The 22374-nt window shown below is 42.5% G+C and overlaps 1 protein-coding gene across 4 annotated transcripts in view; it reads right to left on the bottom strand.

Annotated features, from left to right (window-relative positions):
* Positions 1-1809: 1809 nt before the first annotated feature.
* Positions 1810-22374, bottom strand: part of SAMTOR (S-adenosylmethionine sensor upstream of mTORC1) — a 128863-nt gene continuing 108298 nt past the window's right edge. For all 4 annotated transcript variants that reach the window (XM_069627907.1, XM_069627905.1, XM_069627906.1 and 1 more), the window contains exons 4-5: positions 5960-6074; positions 1810-4063 (exon numbers count right to left, since the gene is read on the bottom strand). In XM_069627907.1, coding sequence (XP_069484008.1) covers positions 3434-4063; positions 5960-6074 — 745 coding nt within the window. In that variant the 3' untranslated portion in view covers positions 1810-3433. The remainder of the gene's footprint in view (positions 4064-5959; positions 6075-22374) is intronic.

Consider the following 22374-nt stretch of genomic DNA (forward strand, 5'->3'; position numbering starts at 1 on the left):
TGCAGAGACTAGGGAGCAGTACCCGGAGATGGTAGTGGGATGTGTGAAGGAACAGTAGAAAAGAGATCTCTTAGCACCACTTGTCCAACCTGAGAATCAGACTTGGAGTGTGTGTATACGCAGTAGTGTCGGGTGAAGGTGTGAACAGAACTCCAGGTTGCTCTTTTACAAATAAAATCTAGAGGAACATTTGCAATGAATGCTATGGTAGCCCATGTCGCCCGAGTAGAGTGAGCGCTAGGCGTAAAGGGTAGCACAGTGGGATGCAATTTACAATCCATTTGTAAACAGCTAATTTAGAGACAGTCACCTTCTCTACCAGCTGCCACAGAGCCTTGGGCATGGGCTCAAAAGGAGGTCCCATTAATCCGGTAAGGACAACATTCACGTCCCATCCGGGAGTTGGGTTGGAAATACGGGGATGAAGTCTCTTCACCCCTTCCAATAAGGCCTTAATGAAAGGAATTTTCCGTCATGAAACCTTGCTCTGGGAGGTGGTATATGCAGAGAGATCGGACAGGTTGACCTTTAGGGAATTGAAAAACAAGGCCTGAGTCTAATAGGTGTGTTAGATAAGAGACAATATCATTAGGAGAGCAGTCAATGGGAAGTCTGCTTTGTGTATTCATTATGTAAGAAGAAAGACGAAGCAGAGTGGATTACGTAGCAGGCAGAAAACTGGGAAAAGTAGGTGGAATATTGTAGTTTGTGGTCATCCGACTTTTAGGGTAGCTAGTATAAAGCCACATGGTGATAATAGAGAAGGTCAAGGAGTATGGGTTTGCTCATGGGTTGACTACCAGTTACAAGATGTATGCAACCTGCAGGTTACAGAACTAGGTTTGCCATCAAAAGCATTTTATCATGCGATCATGTACATTTTCAAAAGTGTTCGCTAGTCAACATCATGCATCTTCCAACAAATTGAAATATAGTTGTCACTATGAAATCCAGATAGGCTAAGCTACACTTCACTGTAAAGCATGGAGATGATGCAGTGTTTCACAGTATCAATACAGCAAGTATGCATTATGTTACAACTCCCATTTAAGGAATGGAATTGCAGGACTGTCTTTAAAAAAAGGTTGGCACATACTTGTCTTTGCCAGACAGGATATAGAAAGCTTAATGAAAGTATCAACCCGATCACGTCTGGTTTGCAATTATTTAAAAAGAACTTCTTGCCTAGCACTACTACATATGCATTTGGCACTTAAGCGTGGAGGAGAGGATTACTGCTGCACATTCCCTCGATTAGCTCTTGGAGTGAACAGAGAAAAGAGGGTGATGAAAGCACTGAGGGCAAGAGGAATGCACTGCGAGCTGTGCTTTCAATGAATAGCTAACTTTGCTACAAGTGTCCATTTGATTAGCAAACCTACAGAATTGCATAGCAAATTGCTATGCAACACCGCTTACTTTATGCCTTGCAGGAAGCAAGCACATTAACTGCTCAAGGTTTTGTGTAGCACTTGGCAAACTAGAAAAATACTGTCTTCTTAAGTGGAAGTGTTCGGGGAATGTAGCAGTATATTGCTTTCACAGAAACGCATTCAATGAATAAAGTTCCAGTTGCTACTTTTTCAGATGCATTATGTGGGCTTTTAAGGAAATGAAAAAAAAAGGAACTACAGAAAACAATGCCTTGAGAATTAGTGCTACTTTTATAAAATTCACACTTTTCTGGCACACACATAGCTTTCCTATGCGTTTCTGATACAGTACAAGCAAACAAATCGGAACAAAAAGAATGCACACACACAAAAACAGTCCCAGCAATTTGAGAAACAAACGAACTGAACCATATGATGTTAGTGCAAAACCTCATTATGAGGCAACTTTATTTGCTAAGCACAATGGCCACTTGAAATAATTCCACACTGTGGCACGCTGTATTGGTACTTTTCTTTGCAGTCTGTAGCCGAAAACCACAAAAATATTATTGGGATTTGTTCAACTGTTTTGTTGGCACTGCTCGTTTCTATGGATTATTTAAATGTAGCCAAGTGAACCTGTAAACATTTCATGGGAACGGGAGTTTATCACTCATTCAAGGGAGACATTTTCATGGTGTTTAAACAGAGGATACTCAGCCACGCTGCACAATCGATTGATGCAATGCTCCAAGTTATTTTCAGGGTTTGTAGGTGTTGGTCGATTGCCAACTAATCACATTTTTTACTGCCTATTTTGAACTTTTTTTAACCACAAGGGGTGGGTGTGATGAGGGCTATAGAAAAGAGGATGGGTTTGAGGGGCAAGGGAGGTGCCATACATTTTGCAGTAAAATACATGTGAGAAAAGATGCAGTAAAAAAAGAATGTGACTGGTTACAATTTGGCTAAACCACATAGATCCTGTTTTCGATCACGCCAATGACAGCAGCAATTTCATGACAGATCAGGAATTTGATGAAATCTGAAGCCACAGGGTGGACCATGTCGTACCGCAAGGGCAAAATCTGATATAACTGCCCCCTGGCCATTCAACCACTTATAAGCTGTGCTTGCAAAGGCTTACTATGGTAACTGACAAGACATGTAGAAACATATGCAATGATGACATATGAAAATGCTTTTGTCATCTTGTCATTTGAATACTGCAGTTGAAAAAAGTGCTTCTTTTAAACTCATTGCTTTTTCTTCGTTCTACTTGGCACCTCTATAAAATGCGAGACTTATAAAAATACATCACAAGTACTCCTTACTAATTAGCCAAACATTTGGAAAAGAAACGGTTTCCACATAAGAAATCAACTGTGGCTTGTTTAGAAAAATATGAAGTCAGATATTAGACTACAACTCCCATCAGCCCTAGCCAACATACTAAATGGGCAGGGATTGTGCGAGTGGTCGTCCAAAACATGTGGAGAGCCACTGGTTGCAGCTGCTTGCTCTTTTCCAAACTGACCTGCGAAATTATTTAGTTGCATTCAAATTACAACCTTCTATGGGGCAGAAATGGAACACAGAAAAACATTTGTGTAGGTTTAACCTTGATGAAGCGGAAAAATGCTTCAGTAGTGAGGACACCTATACAAAAGGCCTCAATACTGAAGACCAGCAGTATAAGGCTTGATTTATCAAAATTATTTAACATGGATAAAAACTCAAAGCAAAATATGAATTAGAGCACAATGAGCAACAGCAAAGAGTAAAAGTAGTACCTATTCTTTGAAATGTTTAGTTCTATAAACTATTATTGGAAACTGCGCTGTATTGAGTACATTTCAGTAATTTGTGCAAATATTTAGTAGTTTAGCTCCCTAGAGGAGTACATTTTAGAAGTGTACATGTAGCAAAAAAAATATAGCAACCGTTGTCAAGTTTCCTACTTTCCTACGCTCAGCAAAGTTCATATACTGATATATGTAGAAGAATTAATTTGGCAATATAGTAGATCTAGTTCAGCTTTGCAGGCATATTCATCAGTTTCAGCTTAAAAGTAAAATGGGATCTTCAAGCTCATAGAAGGGAATGGAACTAGCTTGGCTTTCCCCAGAGTCAGAGTCGTATGGAGTGTCTGGAAGCTCCATGAAAGTGTACGCCAGTTGCTCGTCTTCGACTTCGGACCGGGCATAGTAGGGCAATTCAGCGTACTCGTCATCTTCCAGGTTGTTGAAATCCTGAGGGATGTAAAGCATCTCTGGGTAGTTCCTGCTGACCAAATCGCTAGTAGTTTGCAAGGATATTTTCCGAAATGCCAGCAAATGCATATGCGAAAACTTTGAATATTTGAGACGCCTAAATCCAAGAGACTCAATTGCAATCTTCCAGCTCTTCATCATCAAGGCATGGCGGTTTTGGTTGGAGGAGTCAGGAGTGATCACGAGTAGCAAACCATTAAGGGCAAGTAGTTCGTGTGCCTTCTTACAGCAAATCCAACGCTGGTAAGGAGATGGAAAGTAAGTAAGAAGAAGGGAGAATACAACCACATGAAAAAGTTCCCCGGGAAGAGAATCAATAGGATTTTTCAACTGTTTGAGAAAAGCGTCTACAGCATCTTCTGCAAGTTGGAGCGGCTGCTGTAGCTGCAGATTTAAGAAGTCACATTTGTAAACACTCTACGGAAAACAGGAAACAAAACAAGAAGTCATTTAGCTGGTGTACAATGTGAATGCCGCAAGATACAAAAACCAACAATCTAAAAAGGTTAATTTGTGAGCAAAGTAAAAGGTTCTCACTTTTGTCACCTGTAGGCCTGTACCCCTCGGCCCTCTTCCCGCCTGCTGTGGTAAAGCAAGTGCACAGCAGAAAGAAAATTACATTTCAACGGGCAGAGCATGTGGCGCTACAAGCCCTGCTCACATTGTTCATTTCTCAACACTGTGCCCCACCTCATTTCCTTTTCGATCTTTCAACATGCATGCCACAAACGCAGAGGCAATCAGGATGGTGGGTGGGTAGTGGAAGAAAGAGCTCTAGGCACAGAAGAGTGAAATTGCAACTATAATGTGCATACTGATACATTACAATTTTCCTTTCATCAAGCAAACAAGAATATTCCTAACAGTTCATAAGCTCAACTGGTGAGGGTGTTTCTCTGGTTCTAAAGTATTGCTCTCAAGATCTTTAACAGGGTTTGAAAGGAAGTGACTTTCAAATCCCCCCCCATCAATGCCAGATCAATGACAGAACAAGCACTGATCACCTAGTGGCCAGAGTTAAAATGATAATTGTTATTTTATAACGTGCTTAATAGCGAGTGATTTCTAAGCGAGAGATCGGGATTCGAACCTCTGTCTTGCTTCCAAGACAAATGTGCATTGTTCCCAAGCTACCCTTCCTTCCCATAAACAGTCAAACCTCCACTACATGCTTAGTGGCTCAGTGCCCCAATGGGGACTTCCCTGAAGTCGAAGCAATCTGAAGCACAGGATACCACCTTAAATGCCATATAATCAATCCTTGGAGCTCTGTTCACTAGGACTGGGATCATGCAATCTGAAGTCCATGTGTACTCACTGGATTCCCAGGTGCCCAATTCATCAGTAGGTTCTTAAACTTGCAGGGCCACAGATCAGGATCAGAGTGTACCAGGTGCAGCAACTGCAACAGCTATAGTCTCTGGCTCAGGCAGATCACCTTTAGTGAAAGAATATTGTTTTCTTTTTTTTTAAAGCATGTGGAAGGTTTTTAATTAATCTGAACCACTTGCTCTGGGCAACCTGCCAGATCCGTTTTTTAGCCGCTCTGCAGAACGAGACCAACCATCTGAAAATCAGTCTGGTACTGTCACTGATGGCAGCAGGCCAATCTGAATGCAAGGCCTTTTGCCCTCTGCATGGAAACACAAGCAGCCCCAGGCAGGTTTAGCCCCTGCTGGGCCTCATCAGCGAGGTGCCACTTGGCTCCCAATGGCACAGTGAATAAGGGACCCACATTCTGGGCATCCCCTGCGTCACATACAATGACAAATCCATACCCTGAAAAACACAGGGAGGCCGGACTTCTTTCTTTCAGAACCAGTTTGGTTTGCAAGTCCCATGTCAGACTATCGCCATGTCTGAGGCATGGCCTGAGCCTGTTCACATTAAACACCATATTGGTGGATCTCTAGGAATTGCAAGGTTAACCAAGTATATGACCCTGCCTGTCTAAGGCTAGCGTATTTCCCAGACCAGCTCTCTTCCAGTGGCAGGCTCACCGGGGCTTCAAGGGAGGTTGAAAATGGTCCCCTTTTACAGCAGGCATTAATAATATTGTGGCTGGATCTGAGAAGAGTTCATTGCTATCCCAACCTACAGCAGGATACCCACTGTACGAAGAGGGCAAAGGGACTGTGGGCTGGGGAGAAAAAGAATGGAAGCAAGCAGGTAGGAAAGATAACGTAATAAACATTTCAGAAAATGAGTGAAAGGAAGTGGCTGTAGAATACTACAAATTAGTAACAGGACAGTGGAGGAGGGGATGGAGGGAAGACGTCAATAGGGAGAGAAAATAAAGAGAAGCATACTTACCTCAACAGCTGGCACAATGTCAATGCCAACAGTGAGGAATTCTTCAAACTTTAAGAATGGATTAAAGCAGCTACCAACATCTATTAATCTGATCTTCCCAGGTAGATGTATCAAGCTAAGAAAAAAAAGTAAACATGTTTAGCGTACTAATTAGGATTTATTTATATAGGATTCTTAAATAATCTTCACAAAACATTTTATTCAAAATTGGTTAAAATGTCATCTAAATATATAGATATAAAATGATCTAAGAATCTAGATAAAATAATCTAAGTATCTAGGCATTTAAATACAAGGACTAAAATACTATACATTAAAATATTTTAATGTGATTTAGCATAACACTTTACACATATAAATAGCAAAAAAACGATTACATCAAATCTATGAAATGAAAACATAAAATCACATAACCACAATAGGTAACAACATGACAATAGTGTCAGTAGGGCATACATACAAATTCATAGTGTAGATACACATTGTACATTATTCATACCCAACCTCACATTTCTAAGACATTCATTCAAGGAAAAAAGGGCGATAGTAATAATTTCCATAGTGCATAGTCAGGCATAGATATCATCTTTAAAGACGCCCTTCACTGTATATATAGTTTTGAACCACTCGCCATATCCTACACATTGCTAAATGAGTCGCCTTTCCAGTGGGATTCAAACATTGAAACCTCAGGAACTTTCTTTCGTATTACACTCATGAAGCCGATCCCCTAACTGTTTTGTATATACACATCTCGCAAAGCAATGCATTCAGTCAGGACATGCTTAGCGCCTCAGGTTTAGTAGTTAATCGACATATACGGCAGAATCGTTCTTCCCAACGAAGGTATTTTCAGCCTTGGGCCTTGACATGATCTGAATGGCAACATAATCATTCATAACAGCATTATGAACCTTCGGACCTTAGAAGGACAGGAGATGGTGTCTGATTCATGTGTTTCTTCCATCCAAACTGATGGTGGTATTACTTTAAATTGGAATGGTGATATCTGTAGGTATTTCAAAGGTTATTATGAATCACTGTATAGAGAAGAATGTGACCCGACTGTTGATAGATTGGACACATTTTTTGAGAAGATTTCACTCTCAAGACTGACTCTGGAGAAGCGTACTTCTCTTGACGCTGCAATCGAGGTTGCTGAAGTTAGTTTGGCCATATCGCAAATGAGAGATGGAAAATCACCAGGTCCTGATGGTATTGTCTCGGAATTTTATACAAAATTTGCAGTTCAATTGGCACCTGTTTTGTGTGAACTTTATAATGATTTTGTTGTATCGGGAATGATGTGTGATTCCATGAAAGAGGCAATGATTGTGGTGATCCCAAAACCTAATAAGGATCACACTAGATGTGGAAATTACAGGCCTATCTCAATGCCAACTGTGGACCTTAACATTTTCACAAAAATCTGGGCCAATAGATTGGGTTTATGTATGAGGGATCTGGTTGATGGGTCACAGGTGGGTTTCATTCCAGGGAGATTTGGCTATGACAATATTCGAACCGTGTTAAATGTGGTTGATGACCGATTTGGGAAGGACACGAATGAAGTCATAGGTTTTTTTATGCTGAAAAAACCTTCGATAGGGTAAACTGGAAGTTTCTAGAATTTACTTTACTGAAAATGGGTTTTGGCCCGATTTTCACGAGAATGGTAGATTGTATTCATAATGATGTTAAGGCCCGGGTGTTGGTTAATGGGGTGGTTTTGGATCCGTTTCAGTTGTTGAGGGGCACGAGGCAAGGTTGTTCGTTGTCACCTTTTTTGTTTGATTTGGCGTTGGAACCTCTTGCTACTTATTTTAGACAATGTGAGATTAGAGGTATTAATGTTGGGAAGGTTGAAGTGAAAGTTCTATTGTACGCTGATGATATGCTTCTTATGTTATCAAATCCAGAAGTGTGTGGAGATGTAATAAAATCAATGTTTCAAGAGGTAGGTGAATTGTCAGGGCACATGGTGAATTGGGATAAAACTGAGGTTTTTCCCTTGTCTGGTCGGCGTGAGAGTACGGTTTTGAGCTCATGGAATTGTAAGTGGTCTCCAGGGTGGGTTAAGTATTTAGGAATTCATATTATTGGGGACTTGAAGAAATTACTGCAATATAATCTGGATGTGGTAACTGCGCAAATGTCTTTATTGATTAGGAGATGGGAGAGATTGACTTTGAATCTGTGGGCAAAGATCAATGCAATTAAAATGGTTCTTTTGCCGAAAATCTTGTATGTTCTTCAGTCCATCCCGTTGTTGTATAAGAAGCAGTTACTTAAGATTGAAAAACTTTTTTCTTCTTTCTTGTGGGGTTCTGGAAAAAGGCCTCGGGTTCCGAAATACATGCTAGTACAAAAAGTTGAGGATGGAGGATTTGGATTCCTGGACTTGGTAAAATATTACAAGGCATCTATTCCCTATTACTTTAGGGATAGTGTGGTGAATGGACCAATTTGGTTGCGTTTGGAAAGGGGCGTTTGTGCTCCTTTTGACTTGAGATCCATATACAGTATGGATAAATTGCCAATTAAGAGATTGAAGTTGCGCCCGGTTGTGGCTACTAGACAAGTGACTGGAGAGTGGTTTCGACATAATGGAATGAGTTATGGTTTCAGTAGCGATGCTTCTATAGGGTACAATGCTGCTTTGCAGATTGATAATAAATGTTTGAATTGGCTTAGTTGGATTAATAAGGGTATCCTGAAGTTTGCAGATGTGTTGGATGGGGATAGGTTGTTGAGTTTTGAGGCATTGATGAATAGCTACGGTTTGAGGCGAAGTGAACTGAATAGGTACTTGGCTTTTGAGAATATGATAACTTGTAGATTGGTATTGGCTGATGGTTCTATTGGGAATAAACCGGAGATTGCTACTTTATTGGAAGGTCCAGAATATGGGGTGCGTACTTATATGCAATTTATGCCTATTGATGAGAAACTCCGGGGGGCATGGTCTAGGATTAAGAAATATTTGGTCGGAAGATGTTCTGGATGAAATTTCTGAGTTAGATTGGAAATACATTCTGAAGGTTAACTTGGCCTTGGGTCCGGATATGGATTTACGTTTAATTCAACAAAAAATTATTGGGAAGTTGTATTGGACGCCTGTTAGGATGTTTAGATTGGGGCTCCGGCAAGATTTGTGTTGGAGTTGTAACAATGATAGGGGTACATTATTGCATTTACTGTGGGATTGCCCGAGAGTGCTGGAGTTTTGGACGGCAGTGATTGATAGAATCGATTTGATTTTTTATGTGGTTTTGCGGAGGTCGGTAGTGAATGTCATCTTACTTTCCCGTAAGGATAGGGGTGGTCGAATTGCGAGACATTCTTGTTGGATTGATCGGGCCATAATGGTGGCTATCAAGTTAATACTCAGGGTTTGGAAATCGAGGAAGAAATCTAATGTTGATGAATGGCTGACGGAATTACATGTTTTGGCACAGTATGATAAGGTTTCATTTTGTAATAAAGATGAGGATGAGGATTATTTGAAATTGTGGGGTCCTTTTATGGCCTTATATGACTGATGGGAAGGTGACCTTGTTTTAACGGTTATGGTATTCGCGGTGTAGAGAGTGGGGTTCCTTTTTTTTTTGTCGTCTTGTGTGGTTGTGATTCTTTTGTTGGTTATGTTTCACTACGGTTGGTTTTCTGCTTGATATGAATTATTTATGATGCTCTAGTCTTTTTGTACATTTCATTCTTTATGCTGACTGTGAAACATTGTTACTTTTACTATTGTTTGTGAAAATTAATAAATTGTAAAACAAACAAAAAAAAGGACAGCGCTTTAAGTACGTTTGCAGATGTTTAAAGGTATATAAAACTTTCCCAAAAAATCATAACTTTTCAGATTCGCTAAGCGTGAGAAAATCATATACCAGTCCAACTGCTCGACTTTCTTAGTCTTTGCTTATTCACATAAAATGACTCATTCCAGTCAGGTACCCACCCAATTTCCTGACTATAGCTACAAATAAAAATCCCTTGCCTGCCAATAGATCTTATTTCAGGCCTAGCAATAAAATGTTATCAGAGCTATTCATAATTCCGATATACAATAGTGCCTGAGCTTGCTTAAGCATAGAAGAAATTGATATTAATCCTAGCTTCAGGCGTATTATCGCCATTGGGATGCCAGAGGGTAGTCCTAGCATCCTTCACCAGAATCTCTCTTCTAATATTTGTAACCACTCCAATTTAGTCACAGCAAGGCCCTCCATATACAGAAATGCCGGGCAAAAACACTGACAAGAGGCGCTGGGTTCCTTCGAACGAACCACCCCCCGCATTCTTAGTAAATTGGAAAATTGCACCTATTATTTCTGCAGCCTTTATTTCCTGAGTTCTAATGCAGTCTACAATACCTCTGTGCTGCCCCAAATCTACGCCTAAGTAACCGTATACCTCCACATACTCAATGGTGTTCTCGCATACAATAATTCTTGGCCTACTTAAAGGCTTATTATTGAAGTAAACTGCCTTTCCTTTAGTCATATTAATAGATAATCCGTTCTCCTTTGCATACCTCCAGAGTCTTTTAAGGGTTCCGTTTAGGTCACTATAGTATGATCCATGATAACAATATCATCCGCGTATTCTAAAACACAGACAATGATACCTACCAATTTCCGGGGGACATCCTTTGTGTTCAATCCACTAGGTAAATATTAAAGAGCCAAGGGGCCAACGAACATCCTTGTTTGACTCCTCTTATGATGTTAATGGGCTCTGTGAGTACTCCATTCTCACTGAAGCAGATTGTATGGATGTACTCATATTTCTTTGACTAAATACAAAAGGTCTTTAGGGCAGTTATGACTTTCCATCTTTAACCAAAGATTGACGGTTGATCGAGTCAAAAGCCGCCAGAAATTTACTAAAGACACCATAAAGACCAGGGCTATCCACTTTACCGGCCTTACATTTCAGATGGTCCATCAATCTAATATTTTAGATTGGATTATGTCCTCGGCGGAAGCCACATTGAGAATTATCTCCCAGACCAATGTCATTTACCCAACCTTGAAGCCTGTCTAGGAGAGGAGCTGTGAATAATTTCCCTGTGGAATCCAACAAGGATAGGAGCAGATAGTTGCCCGGATTCAAAGGATTTCCTTTCTTAAAGACTGGTATAGTAGTAGCAGTCTTCCAGAGTACGGAATCTGTCCCGATAACATCACTTATCAAATAGAATTTTGATAATTTTGGCCCACATAAAAGGTTGCTGTTTGATGACGATATTAGGAGTGCATTAGGGCCTGGGGCTCTAGAAGATTTTAATTTCTTAATACGATTCAAACTCTCGTTTTCCTCAAGTTAAGGCTCCAGAATCCCACTCCAAGGGACTCCCTGCGGCAACTATAGGACCCTTACGCCTTAACAATATATTCTTTCCATAATGTCTCACATAGAGGGTTCACATTTTCACTTGTCTTATTCCCTTTCACCACGGCTAACACTCCATATCGAACTGGAATTTCTAGAGCATAGGGCTGCCATCTAGACAGTGTCTGCATATTTATGCCGCTGAACCCAATTAGCGTACTCGCACTTAATTGCCATTAATGGTTTATTACCTGTAGGCTTCTTTTAGCCTTACACATCTCTCTACTCCTTTTCCAATCCTCATAAGAGGGGAACTTTTTACCTATAATCATGCACGTTTTATATGCTATGAAAGTACATCGATTTGTGAATCTCTTTATCCATTCATCAATTTCATAAACATTTAGGCCTGCTAGCTCACTGGGCAGAAGGGAACTCACATTTTGCAGTAATCTACCTGCTCTCAATGTTTCTTTGCAACCACTTTATTCAGTTCTTTGCACGATTAGCATTTATCGCACCCATTTTACAGAATTTATGCTCACCAAACATATCATTTGCGACTAGTTTCACTACCGCATGATCACTATAAATGTTAAATGTAATGTCCAAGCTTTGTACTACAGGCAGAAATGTAGGATTAACAAATATATAATCTAGGATAGATCTTTTTTTACCAGAAATACCAAGAATCATTTCCTGGGCAATCCATTTTGTGTCCTCCCATTTAGCATTATGCGTTCCCCAACTCTGCAAAACGCTCACCCACTTTCTTCCCTCTCGATTCATGTCATTCTGCTTCATAATACCTTTCTCATAGACCTTATCAGAAACATATGGATGGTCAGGGGATACACAGTGGCAGTTCAAATCACCCTCCTCTCCTTTTGCCCAAATTGTAAGGAGCTCTCTCCCAGTGCTTCCCTGATATCCTCTCCCCGAGTCCCAACCCGGAGGATTTTAGATGGTCACCATCAGGATGCTAAAACTTTCTTGGGTGTAGTAATCCTCTCTCTCAGGGAGACAACTGATAGGTCCAAAATACGATCCGGATTCGCTCCCTTCCAGAGCCACAATTTCCTTCTCCTGGACGTCCTCTTCTCCAATAACCCAACCTGTTAACATGCCAGCTGGCTGTGATGTCCGTTTCCTTGCACGGGCGGCTCTTTTCTTTGCCAGCTTATTACTTTTGCTCTTGTTTGGCAGATCATAATTCCCTCCGTCCCCTGTCACCTTCTGTTCTTTATGCAACAGTTTCTTGTTCGTGATCTGAACATACTGATGTTTCAATTACCTTGATACCTGTATTATCGGCACCTGTATCCACCACACCCACCCCAGTTGCCACTTTCACATGTGGTATGGTCACATTTGATACTGGTGTTGGCGAGGGTTGAACCTTCAATTGCTCATGTAGTTTCCCGCATATTCTTAATAGAACTTTCAAAGGAAATAGTGTACTGTCATACACGATTGAAGTCCCACCTTTATGGATACATTATTTCCTTGAAGGCTTTCTTCTGTCATTTCAGAGCTGCCAAACAAATTAGGCGAAGCAGACAGCCCGTTATTTATTATTTCAGTTCTAAGAATAGGCTCTGTAAGCCTGATGTTGACAGTCTCATTACCACTTATTATCTTACCGGGTACTTCATTTACGATTTGCTGTTGCAGAGAGTAACATAAGTCCAACAAATAATGATTATCTATATCTGGAAACATGCTATGTTCACTCCTGGATGCTGCATAACCTATCAATGTCTCACTGCAGTTTGATCGGGCAACGTTGGGATAGGTACCTTGCCACTTGCGACAATCGGAAAAAAGAAAAAAAAACAGTAATTTTGCCTTGACCATCGTTGTGAACTTGGGCCAACACTTCTTTTAATTGACTGGTGCTTGGTGCATTAATAGTTGAATTAAGTACTTCTGGGGATTTAGCGCCTGCACATTTATTTCTAAGGTTATATTTTGCCCAGGGTTTTTATTTCCCTTTCTGCTTTATTATAGCTTGAGCGTTTGGCATTCAATATCCTGCACTTTAATATAACCAAGTCAGTACCCCGCCGAGCAAGAAACAAACATTCCGAGGTGTGCAGTATACAGTCCTTTGTGGGTCCTGCTAACTTGCCACAGGGGACTCCCGAGTTTTCAATGTCCTCTGCCCTCTCATCTAGGTAACAAACCCAACTTAAATGCCGGTCCTACTTGTGTTAGAAATGCGAGTGCCGTCCGGTCTTCTGTTTCAAGTACTGCTAGCCGCAAGAAACAGAGGGTTCCCCTTACACTCCCACCACGCTCATCGCGTACCACAGCAAACAACTTGGCAACCACTTGTTCGTGCGGCACTCCACGCTGCAAATGAGGTTTTAACCTCATAGTGCTCAGCAACGGACTCCTCCTTTCCTCTAGAAGCCACAGAGAACAGACTCCAGGAAGGTGCAATCGCACAGTGCTAGTAACATTAATGAATGATTTAGTGGTGTTATCTGTAAAATGGCAGACATATCAATGGGATGACCATTTATTTTTCAGTATGTCCTAAAGTGTGGTGGCACTTCAATCTTGGGTTACCACCGTCTACCATCCGAAGAGCGGTGGGAAAATGGTTTGCGCCACATATTATTTAATATCCTTGTGGCATCTATTACACTAGCAAAACCTAGACTAAGAATAAAGTAAGACGGACCGAGAAAGACATAAAGAAACCCCACAGTCCTCATTAGCATGGAATTTTGAAACATTTGGTCACAAAAGCAACTGAGGCTGAAAGTGAGCGAGAGGCTGGTGGCGAGCGAGAGGCTGGTGGCGTGACCACGAGACAGCAGTGGTTAGCCTGGTGACAGACGCCTAAACGAGAAGGCAGAAAAAAGCCTGGGTCCCCAAGAGCATTTTCCGCCAAGGCAAACACCAACAGGGCAGCAAGCACTCCGAAGTGAGAATGCCAGGGAGGGCTATGAACTTTGGTTTATGAGATTGGCAAAACCGACGAGGTCATAGAGAACGGAGTACCACGAACCGAGAGAATCATGGCTGGGAAAGTCAAAGGTACAAGAGCTTGAGATAATGAAGCAGACTCGCACACTAGGTAAAACATAGCGAAAGAGATACAAACCCTTTTTATCCAGGCTGGAAAAGCCAACAAACGTACGAGAACCTGAGAGATATGAACTCTTTATACCCGGCCTGAAAAAGCCGACAAAGATATGAAAACTTGGGAGAATGGAACAGGCACACGCCCTATATCCAACAGCACGAAAGAGATACGAAACATGCATACCATGGCTGAAAATATTGGCACAACGTACAAGAGCGTGAGTGAATGGAAATGACTCGAGCCCTAAGTAAAACAGAGTGAAAAAGAGACTAACACTTTGTACCAGAGTGGGAAAAGCCAGCAAAAGTACAAGAGTCTGAAAGAGCCGAACAGGCACACGCCTTTTGTCAAAACAAAGTGAAAGATGTGTGCTTTATGCCAAACCTGGGAAAGCTGGTGAAGGAACAAGGAACTGATCAAATCGGAGGTGCATGCGCTTGCTGTAAAACAGATTGAAAGGAGTATTAACACTCTGCAACAAAGTAGATAAAGCCAACTAGGCTACGTCTATACAGCTGCACAACAAAACCTACATTTCATGGGGGTGAGGGTGCTATCCCTTTGCATGTTGGGAGAGGCGTTAACTTCACAGACGGTGAGGGATGGGCATCTAAACTTCTTTACCCATTCTAATGAGACTATTCTAGTGCAGCTTCAATGTTACAAGCAGTTATCTCCCTCTCCTTAAAGTCTGAAAGCATCCAATTAAGGACTGCTGTGAGAATGAGCGGTCTCCATCTACCCTTCCAATCACTCCCCTGACATGCAAGTACTAAACCCACATCATGATTTCAATTGCTTATAAATGTATGCATATGAATGCACGTGCCAACAATCAAATGCTTTAAGTTAGTAATTGCCAGGCATTTGTTAACAGCGAAGCCCAGAAGCCATATAACATCTGTGTCCAGTTCTGTCCGGACAGGGCCCTTTAGGTCAGCCAGGTCGAGTCAACATAGACCAATGTTTCAGCAGGGGTGGGGGGAGCTGAAGCCCGTTCAGCTCAATGGAGTTGCGACACTGCATCGATAAGACTGAACTGTATCATATTATTTGGGGACTGAGAATAGTTAGGCCAGGCAGAAGCCAATTACAGAGGCCATTGAATTGGCCGCCTCATTAAGTTTTTCTTAAGCGCTAGGGTCAGTTGGTCGTTAGGATTCGGACTACGAGACTATTTTCTTTTGGGACTTGGCAAGCACCATTAGTTTTAGTTTGTTTGACAGATACTGCCCTCATAGCGGTAGGGCCAGACAGGCATTTTCTTTTCACCCATGAATCAGGACCCACTGTAGTCCAAGTCCTGCTCGTGCTACACCACACCCTAGAACTTTTTCTAAAGCCAGGAGGCCTACTTTCTCAATTGTTGGGACCAAGGAGTCTTCAATTTCTTTTTCCACATTTAGCAATGTATGAGTGCTTGGGATTCTGAGGAGTGCTTGCCATTTGTGCACTATGGCGGGTTAGAAAGAGGACACAAACTCTGAGACATTTTGACCATAGGTTTATTAAAGAATAAAAAGGCGGCCTAGCTTTCCCTATTGCTGTGGGGTGTGCCCTACCTACTTTTCTAAGGTGCTCGTCAGGCATGAATAAATGTCAAAAGGAATCAGTCTGTTCTTAACTAACCTACCCTGCCACTATTATGATCAACTAAGGCCAGGAAAATTACTCTCCTCCTGGTGGTTGTGATGTTGCGCTACTGTGCTTCTATTTCAGAGTTCTGCTCAATATACAATTCCTAAATAGTCTCTTGTTATCCTTTGTATTCATCTCCAATTCCCTTAAGGGATTGACAATCTTCATCTCCTCTTTTGTCTCTGGGGCTTTTCTTGCTATCGCGAGACCCGCCTCTCTTTCCATGGGTTCTTGTATAGTGTCTCCTTCTATGGACCTTTCATTGCCCACATTTTTATATTTCACTTTTTCCTGCGGTACTCTTGTATCACATTTATCTATGGAAGCCCTCTGGCCTTTACTACACAAGTCTCTCTCTCGCTTACGTTAAACTCTTTCTTGTATGTGGGGCGATTTTCCCCTTTCCCAGGATAGTAGCAATCCAATTCTACTCCTCTCGCTCTCTGTGCTTCCCTTTTATTGCATTAGGACAGTTCAAAGTTATCCACTTGCTTTCCACACTTTCATGATCAGTACTGTGACAAATTTCTGTGAGTCTATAACAAGTGCCCTTTGGCTTCCAGGTATTCCTGTTCTCCTCGCTACCTTCTGTGTTGTAGGGGGACGTCTTGTGCTTGTGGGCATTGAAAACCTCCTTCCTTCGGTTTGTTTCTGCTTCACGTTCCACATCGTCGGCTTCGTACACATTCCCGCCTCCTGGCGGTATCAAGAAGCCGAGAAGAGGTATGCGATTCGGGAGTTGCTTTCTCCCTGAGGTGGTGTTGGCATTGTTGAGAGAACGGCCTGCCCACTACGAATTCTGCATGCTCACGCCATCACTAAGCTCTGTGTTCCAGTCTTCCCGGCTTTCTGTTCCTCACACACACTGGGCTTCCAGCGTTACTCGCTCCAGCTCGGAGCTGTCCTGAATTTCGCACCTCCACGGTCTACATCAGCTCCGCCTCCTCCATGTGATTTATGCACAGAGGGCTTCTCCTGGCTCGCTCTGCCTTCCGCTCTCATACTCCCAGTCTTTGGTATGTCATCCCCTTTCAACCAACTTCAGCTCAGTCCATTGGAGATTTGGATTTAAAAGGCTAGTTTTACCTTCTCTTTGGGAACGGCATACGTTCACGCCATCCTCACTTCAGTCATGGCACTTCTGATGTTTTGGGTGTGTTGGATAGTTCCATATAGGCCATCACCTTGGTGGGCATCAGGGAGTTCCTTAGGGGAAAGGGAGTCCTTGCCACTAAGAGGGGGAACTTTCCTCAGCATCTAGGGAGGGTGTTGAGGAGTGGGCTCACCTCCTTAGTTTAACAGCGAGAAGGGACGAATTTCCTTGATTGTTCACAGCACCCAAATCTAAACAGTTACACCTCTAGAAGGTGTGTACAGATTTCCATGTGGCCGCCCTCCAGATCTGGGGTAAACTATGTTTCTTGGAAGGGTAGCAGCTTTTTACTGTAATGGCATGGGCGCATCTTGTGGCCCTCTCGATTGAAGCCCCTTTGGCAGCTTATCATAGATGGATGGGTCTGTGGCCATTTACGGGGCGGTCCTTGGTGTGAGGTGGCGGGGTGGCCAAACCACAAAAATTCATCGTTGCTGAGCACAAATGTTTGAGACGGATGCCGCACTTAGGATCAGGTATCCCCACCCCCCACGGGCAGCTGCAAGGAGAGGAACCATCTGGGTTCAGATTAGTCCCTGAACACCATCTTACTCGGTCTCTCTACACGTGGGAGGTCTACAGATAGCAGCGTGAAGGTACAGGTGGGAGAAGAGGGATAGAAATCCTGCTTGTAGCCATGCTGATTTATCATTCGATAGGTAGAATTTCCTTCTTGTGTGTAATTCGCCCCACTTGGTGAGTCCCCCAGCTTTTTTTTTCTGGACTATTGGATTTTTGTCCGAGTGGGAACCTTTTTTTCCTTGCTCACTCATTCATTCATTCTTTTTCTGTGGCTCTGGAAACCCCCTTTGGTTGTCCTTGGTGGAGTCTGCTTTCCTCCATCTTTTTGTGGTATCAGTATTTCAGTGTAGCAGACCACAGCACCTTCTGTGCAGGGTTGCTGGAAGCACCTTGAGATTGCCTCGTTTTCTTCATTTTCCTGTTACCAGGATAGGGTGATACGTTTTATCCCACCACGCTTTTCTTCTGTGAAATCAACCCACCCCACCTTATCTGGAGGGATGAGAGGAATCATGGTATCCGTTTTCTCACTTCTCCTGAAACCTTCGAGTTACAGTGACCAGTTTATCTGAGTGGCTGGTGGCAATGTAACCAGTTCTGACTGGGAGCCCGACTTTCTCCTTGGGACAGCCACCACCCAAGGTTTGATTGCAGCATGCATGCTAATTGGTTTGGCTCCTGTATATAAGGTGATGGTCTTGATGCAGAAAACAGTCGACCACTGGAAGATACATTCCAAAAGAAGACATAAAAAACATCTGCAGCCACCTCCAACGACAGCCAGAGCCGTCCGAGTGACCGCTACAGCTACCACCCTTTCTTCTGCGAGACAGGGAAGATTTAGAACAGATACCTTCCTCACTTGAACTAGTGGGCATAATCAGTCTCGAGACCATCTACAGTTTGGCCAACCAACGACGATATGCGACCTTCCAGGCACGCAATCTCTCAATCTGGGGCCTCTGGCACTGCTGCAGTGCATCATCTCGAGAAGTGCGGGTCCGGCTGCAAACTTGTGGGCATCTGTCTCCGCCTATAGAAACTCCATCCAATCATAAAAATCCCCTCAACCAAGTTGTGGACCGGGTGAAGGAATAAAGTCTGCTGCGTGATACTTGTTGCTGCCAAGACTCCTCTATGGAGCCTCCACGACCTGGTACTGTAAAGATCATCTGCTGGGCATCCTGTGACAGTCTGACCGTCTGCTCCTGCCAAACCTGGACTCAAACAGGAGCTGCTGTCGTCTTACCTTGGGGAGGAAAGGTCCCTCGAAGAACAGCAGGGTGCAGACGTAGGGCACACTTCATACAATACACTTGTAAAGCATCCTTAACTTCGTCCAATTTAGATTTGTTTAAATGAATATATTTTCAATAATCATACAAGTACCACCAGTTTAAAATTTACAATATTTTTCGCATTCTGATACAAAGTAATTGTCAGTATTACAATATTTTCAGTTTTATCATCATTTACTTACAATCAAATAACTGATGATCAAACATTTTTACAAAGAGATTTCAGTAAAAACAAAAAGACATTCATTAACATTGGAAATGAATTGAAATCATGCATGTCGCATTAACCCAAATATCTCAATAGGGATAGACGTAGTTCTTGCTGGGATAAAATCTTTTTGATGAACGACTCCTATCAATTACTATGCGTGTCAGGCTGCATCGCCCTTCTTCAGGTCTGTTCTAAAAATGAAAATAGAAATAATTTGATTTTAGTGTTTCACCATGAACACTAAATAGCAGTGGAGTAACTTTGCTGAAAATGGGGAGGAGGACAGGGGGGGGGGGGCGGTGGAGGGAGGGCAGGGGGGGGCTCTTTTGTTTCGGCCAAATTGTTCGATAAAATTTGGTTGAATGGTAGATTTGACTGAATTTGGTCACCAATAGATCAAAGCCTGAAGATACTGAACATGAAGAGCTGGGGTTGCGGGGGTGTCCCCAAGTTCGTTATTTTTGACTTTGGCGGTTGCGGGGGTGTCCCTCGCTTCCTCAGCATTGGTGGCAGGGGACCCAACAAAAAAAAGGGACCCTTCAGCGTCATATCCGACCCGCGTTAGATGGATGGATCTGACTTTGCAGGGCACAGGAGAGGCGGCGGATGCAGAAAAAGTAAGTAGGGGGGGTTTATGGGTGTACTGGCGGTTTGGGGGGTCATGGGTTTGGTTTTTTGTACTGAGGTAAAACATTCGCAGCAAAAATGACTACAGTCAATTTCGCTGTGATTTTGTACCTCGGTCAAACAACCTAAATCCCTGATGGATACACTAGACTACATCATGTAAAAAAAAAAAAAAAAAAAAAAAAAAAAAAAAACACATCCTACTTGAATTGAAACTACACTTGACCCCGCGAACCCCAACAACTATCGACCCATAACCACAGTTCCATTCCTTCTAAAATTACTTGACAAAGCCGCCCATATACAGATCCAACACTACCTGGAATCTAACGCAATCCTAGGTAAAAGGCAATCTGGATTCCATAAGGGACATGGAACTGAAACCGCCCTTCTATACCTAAAAAACGAAATCACCAACATCCTCGACAAAGGCAAGCCCGCTCTCCTCCTCCTCGACCTATCAGCAGCATTTGACCTGGTAGATCACACTCACTAACCATCAAACACATGCAGCACACCTTTCTAAAGACACTGCCTCATGGGTAACCTTCCTACAAGGCAGAGCTATGAAAGTCTTCTCCAACACAGCTCATGCAGCGCCATCCATCAACAACTGCGGTGTTCCACAAGGCTCTTGCACGGCCCCAACGCTATGCAACCTCTTTAACCAAGCCACTATTCGACAAGCTGGACGCTATGGGGATCACCTACACGAATTACGCTGACGACACGCAGATACTCCTGCCCATGACTGGTAACTATCATCAAGACTCCACCTCCCTTCAACTAATCTACTCCACCATACAAGCCTGGATGGCCACTAACTGCCTCTGCTTGAATGGGGACAAAACGGAAATCCTCATCTTAGGCCAGAAGCCCACCCTCGCCAACCTCAACCCACTATACATCAACTTTAACATAGACAACTGCATAATCCCAGTCCTATCATCAGTTAAAACACTAGGAGTCCACATAGATGCCACCCTTTCTATGGATAAACAAGTAAGCGCAATAGTCTCGGCCTCGGCATTGAGCACTAAACTCATCAACGCAATAAAACAATTCCTAACAAAAGATAACTGCCTGTCCATTCCAAGAGCCACCATTGGAGCTAAACTGGATTACTGCAACGCGCTCCTAGCCGGCACAACCAAGAACAACCTATCAAGGCTCCAAATCACCCAAAATAACGCGCTCAGAGCAGCTCTCAGCATACCAAAAAGAGAGCACATCACCCTACCCAGGAAAGCTGTCCATTGGCTGCCAGTCAAGGATAGGATTGCTTTCAAAATCCTCACCACTACGCATAAATGCATCAACCATATCAACCATACAGCACCATCCTACCTATCCGACACCCTGTCTAGATCCCAGTCCACAAGACCAACCAGATCTACATACACCAACCGTTTCACCATACCACGCATCAATAGATCCAAGGCAGGAGGCTTTGGTTTCCCCTACCTGGCACCAAAGCTTTGGAACGCACTGCCCACCAACCTCAGAGCAGAAACATCCCTCCTCTCTTTCCGGAAACAACTCAAAACTGCTCTCTTCAACTAACTTGCGCACCTGCCCACTGTCGTGCTCTCTATGTACACGTACCTAAAGAATAACTTTCGCCCAGTGTAACCAAGGGCACAACTGTATGTAACTAAGTTTAAAAAACACTGTAACCAGCGCCACGATGCCTTCGGTCTGATGTGTGCTTAACAAATGTGAATAAATAAATAGGGAAATGTACAGAAGTAACAGACACTCCGTACTTCAAAGAGACATAGAATAGCAATGAAGAGACAGGGGTATAAGAGCATTACATATGCATTTGTGTAGTGCAAAAATTGGTGAATTGTGTACCAAATAAAAAGAAAATATTGATGTCAAAAAATGTGCGATAATGAGGTCTTACACTATGGTAATACCCTATGGTTCTCAGAGTTCAATTGCTCTTTAAAAGATGTTCAACAACTGAAGCTATACATTCTTTAGAAAAAACCCTTTCTTATATTTTTGTAGAACTCACTATCAGACGACAAAGTGAGAAATTCAGTCCGTTTGTTTGTTTACTAACCCTCGAGAACATGTTTTCTGTATTTGTGATATGTTGTAAATCATGTTTTAAAGGATTATATTTTTGTAATGAAGAGTCTATTTTTGTGAAATAAATTAATCAAAAGTTTCCCCTCCACAATCACAAGAGTCATTTAGCTATATGACGACATAGGTCATCTATATGTCACCTGGTGTAGTCTGAAAATTGAAAAATAGGAGAAGGGGGTGGTCTGTATTTCACATGCGCTTTATGCTGTAACAATAGACTACTACACCACAAGAGTTCATTGCTGACGCTCTGTTAGAACTTTCATAAGGCCTATCTTTAAAATTCAATTGGGCCCCCACACATCTCCAGCCGGCCTGACATGCACCCAGTGACACAACATAACATTCACAAACTTAATTCTGATAGAACATACAAACAATGCATTATTTATCATTCATTCAGACACTAACTTCAACACACATATG

The sequence above is a fragment of the Ambystoma mexicanum genome, chromosome 12 (genome assembly GCF_040938575.1).
Source record: "Ambystoma mexicanum isolate Mex_15411 chromosome 12, UKY_AmexF1_1, whole genome shotgun sequence".
NCBI classification, from domain to species: domain Eukaryota; kingdom Metazoa; phylum Chordata; class Amphibia; order Caudata; family Ambystomatidae; genus Ambystoma; species Ambystoma mexicanum.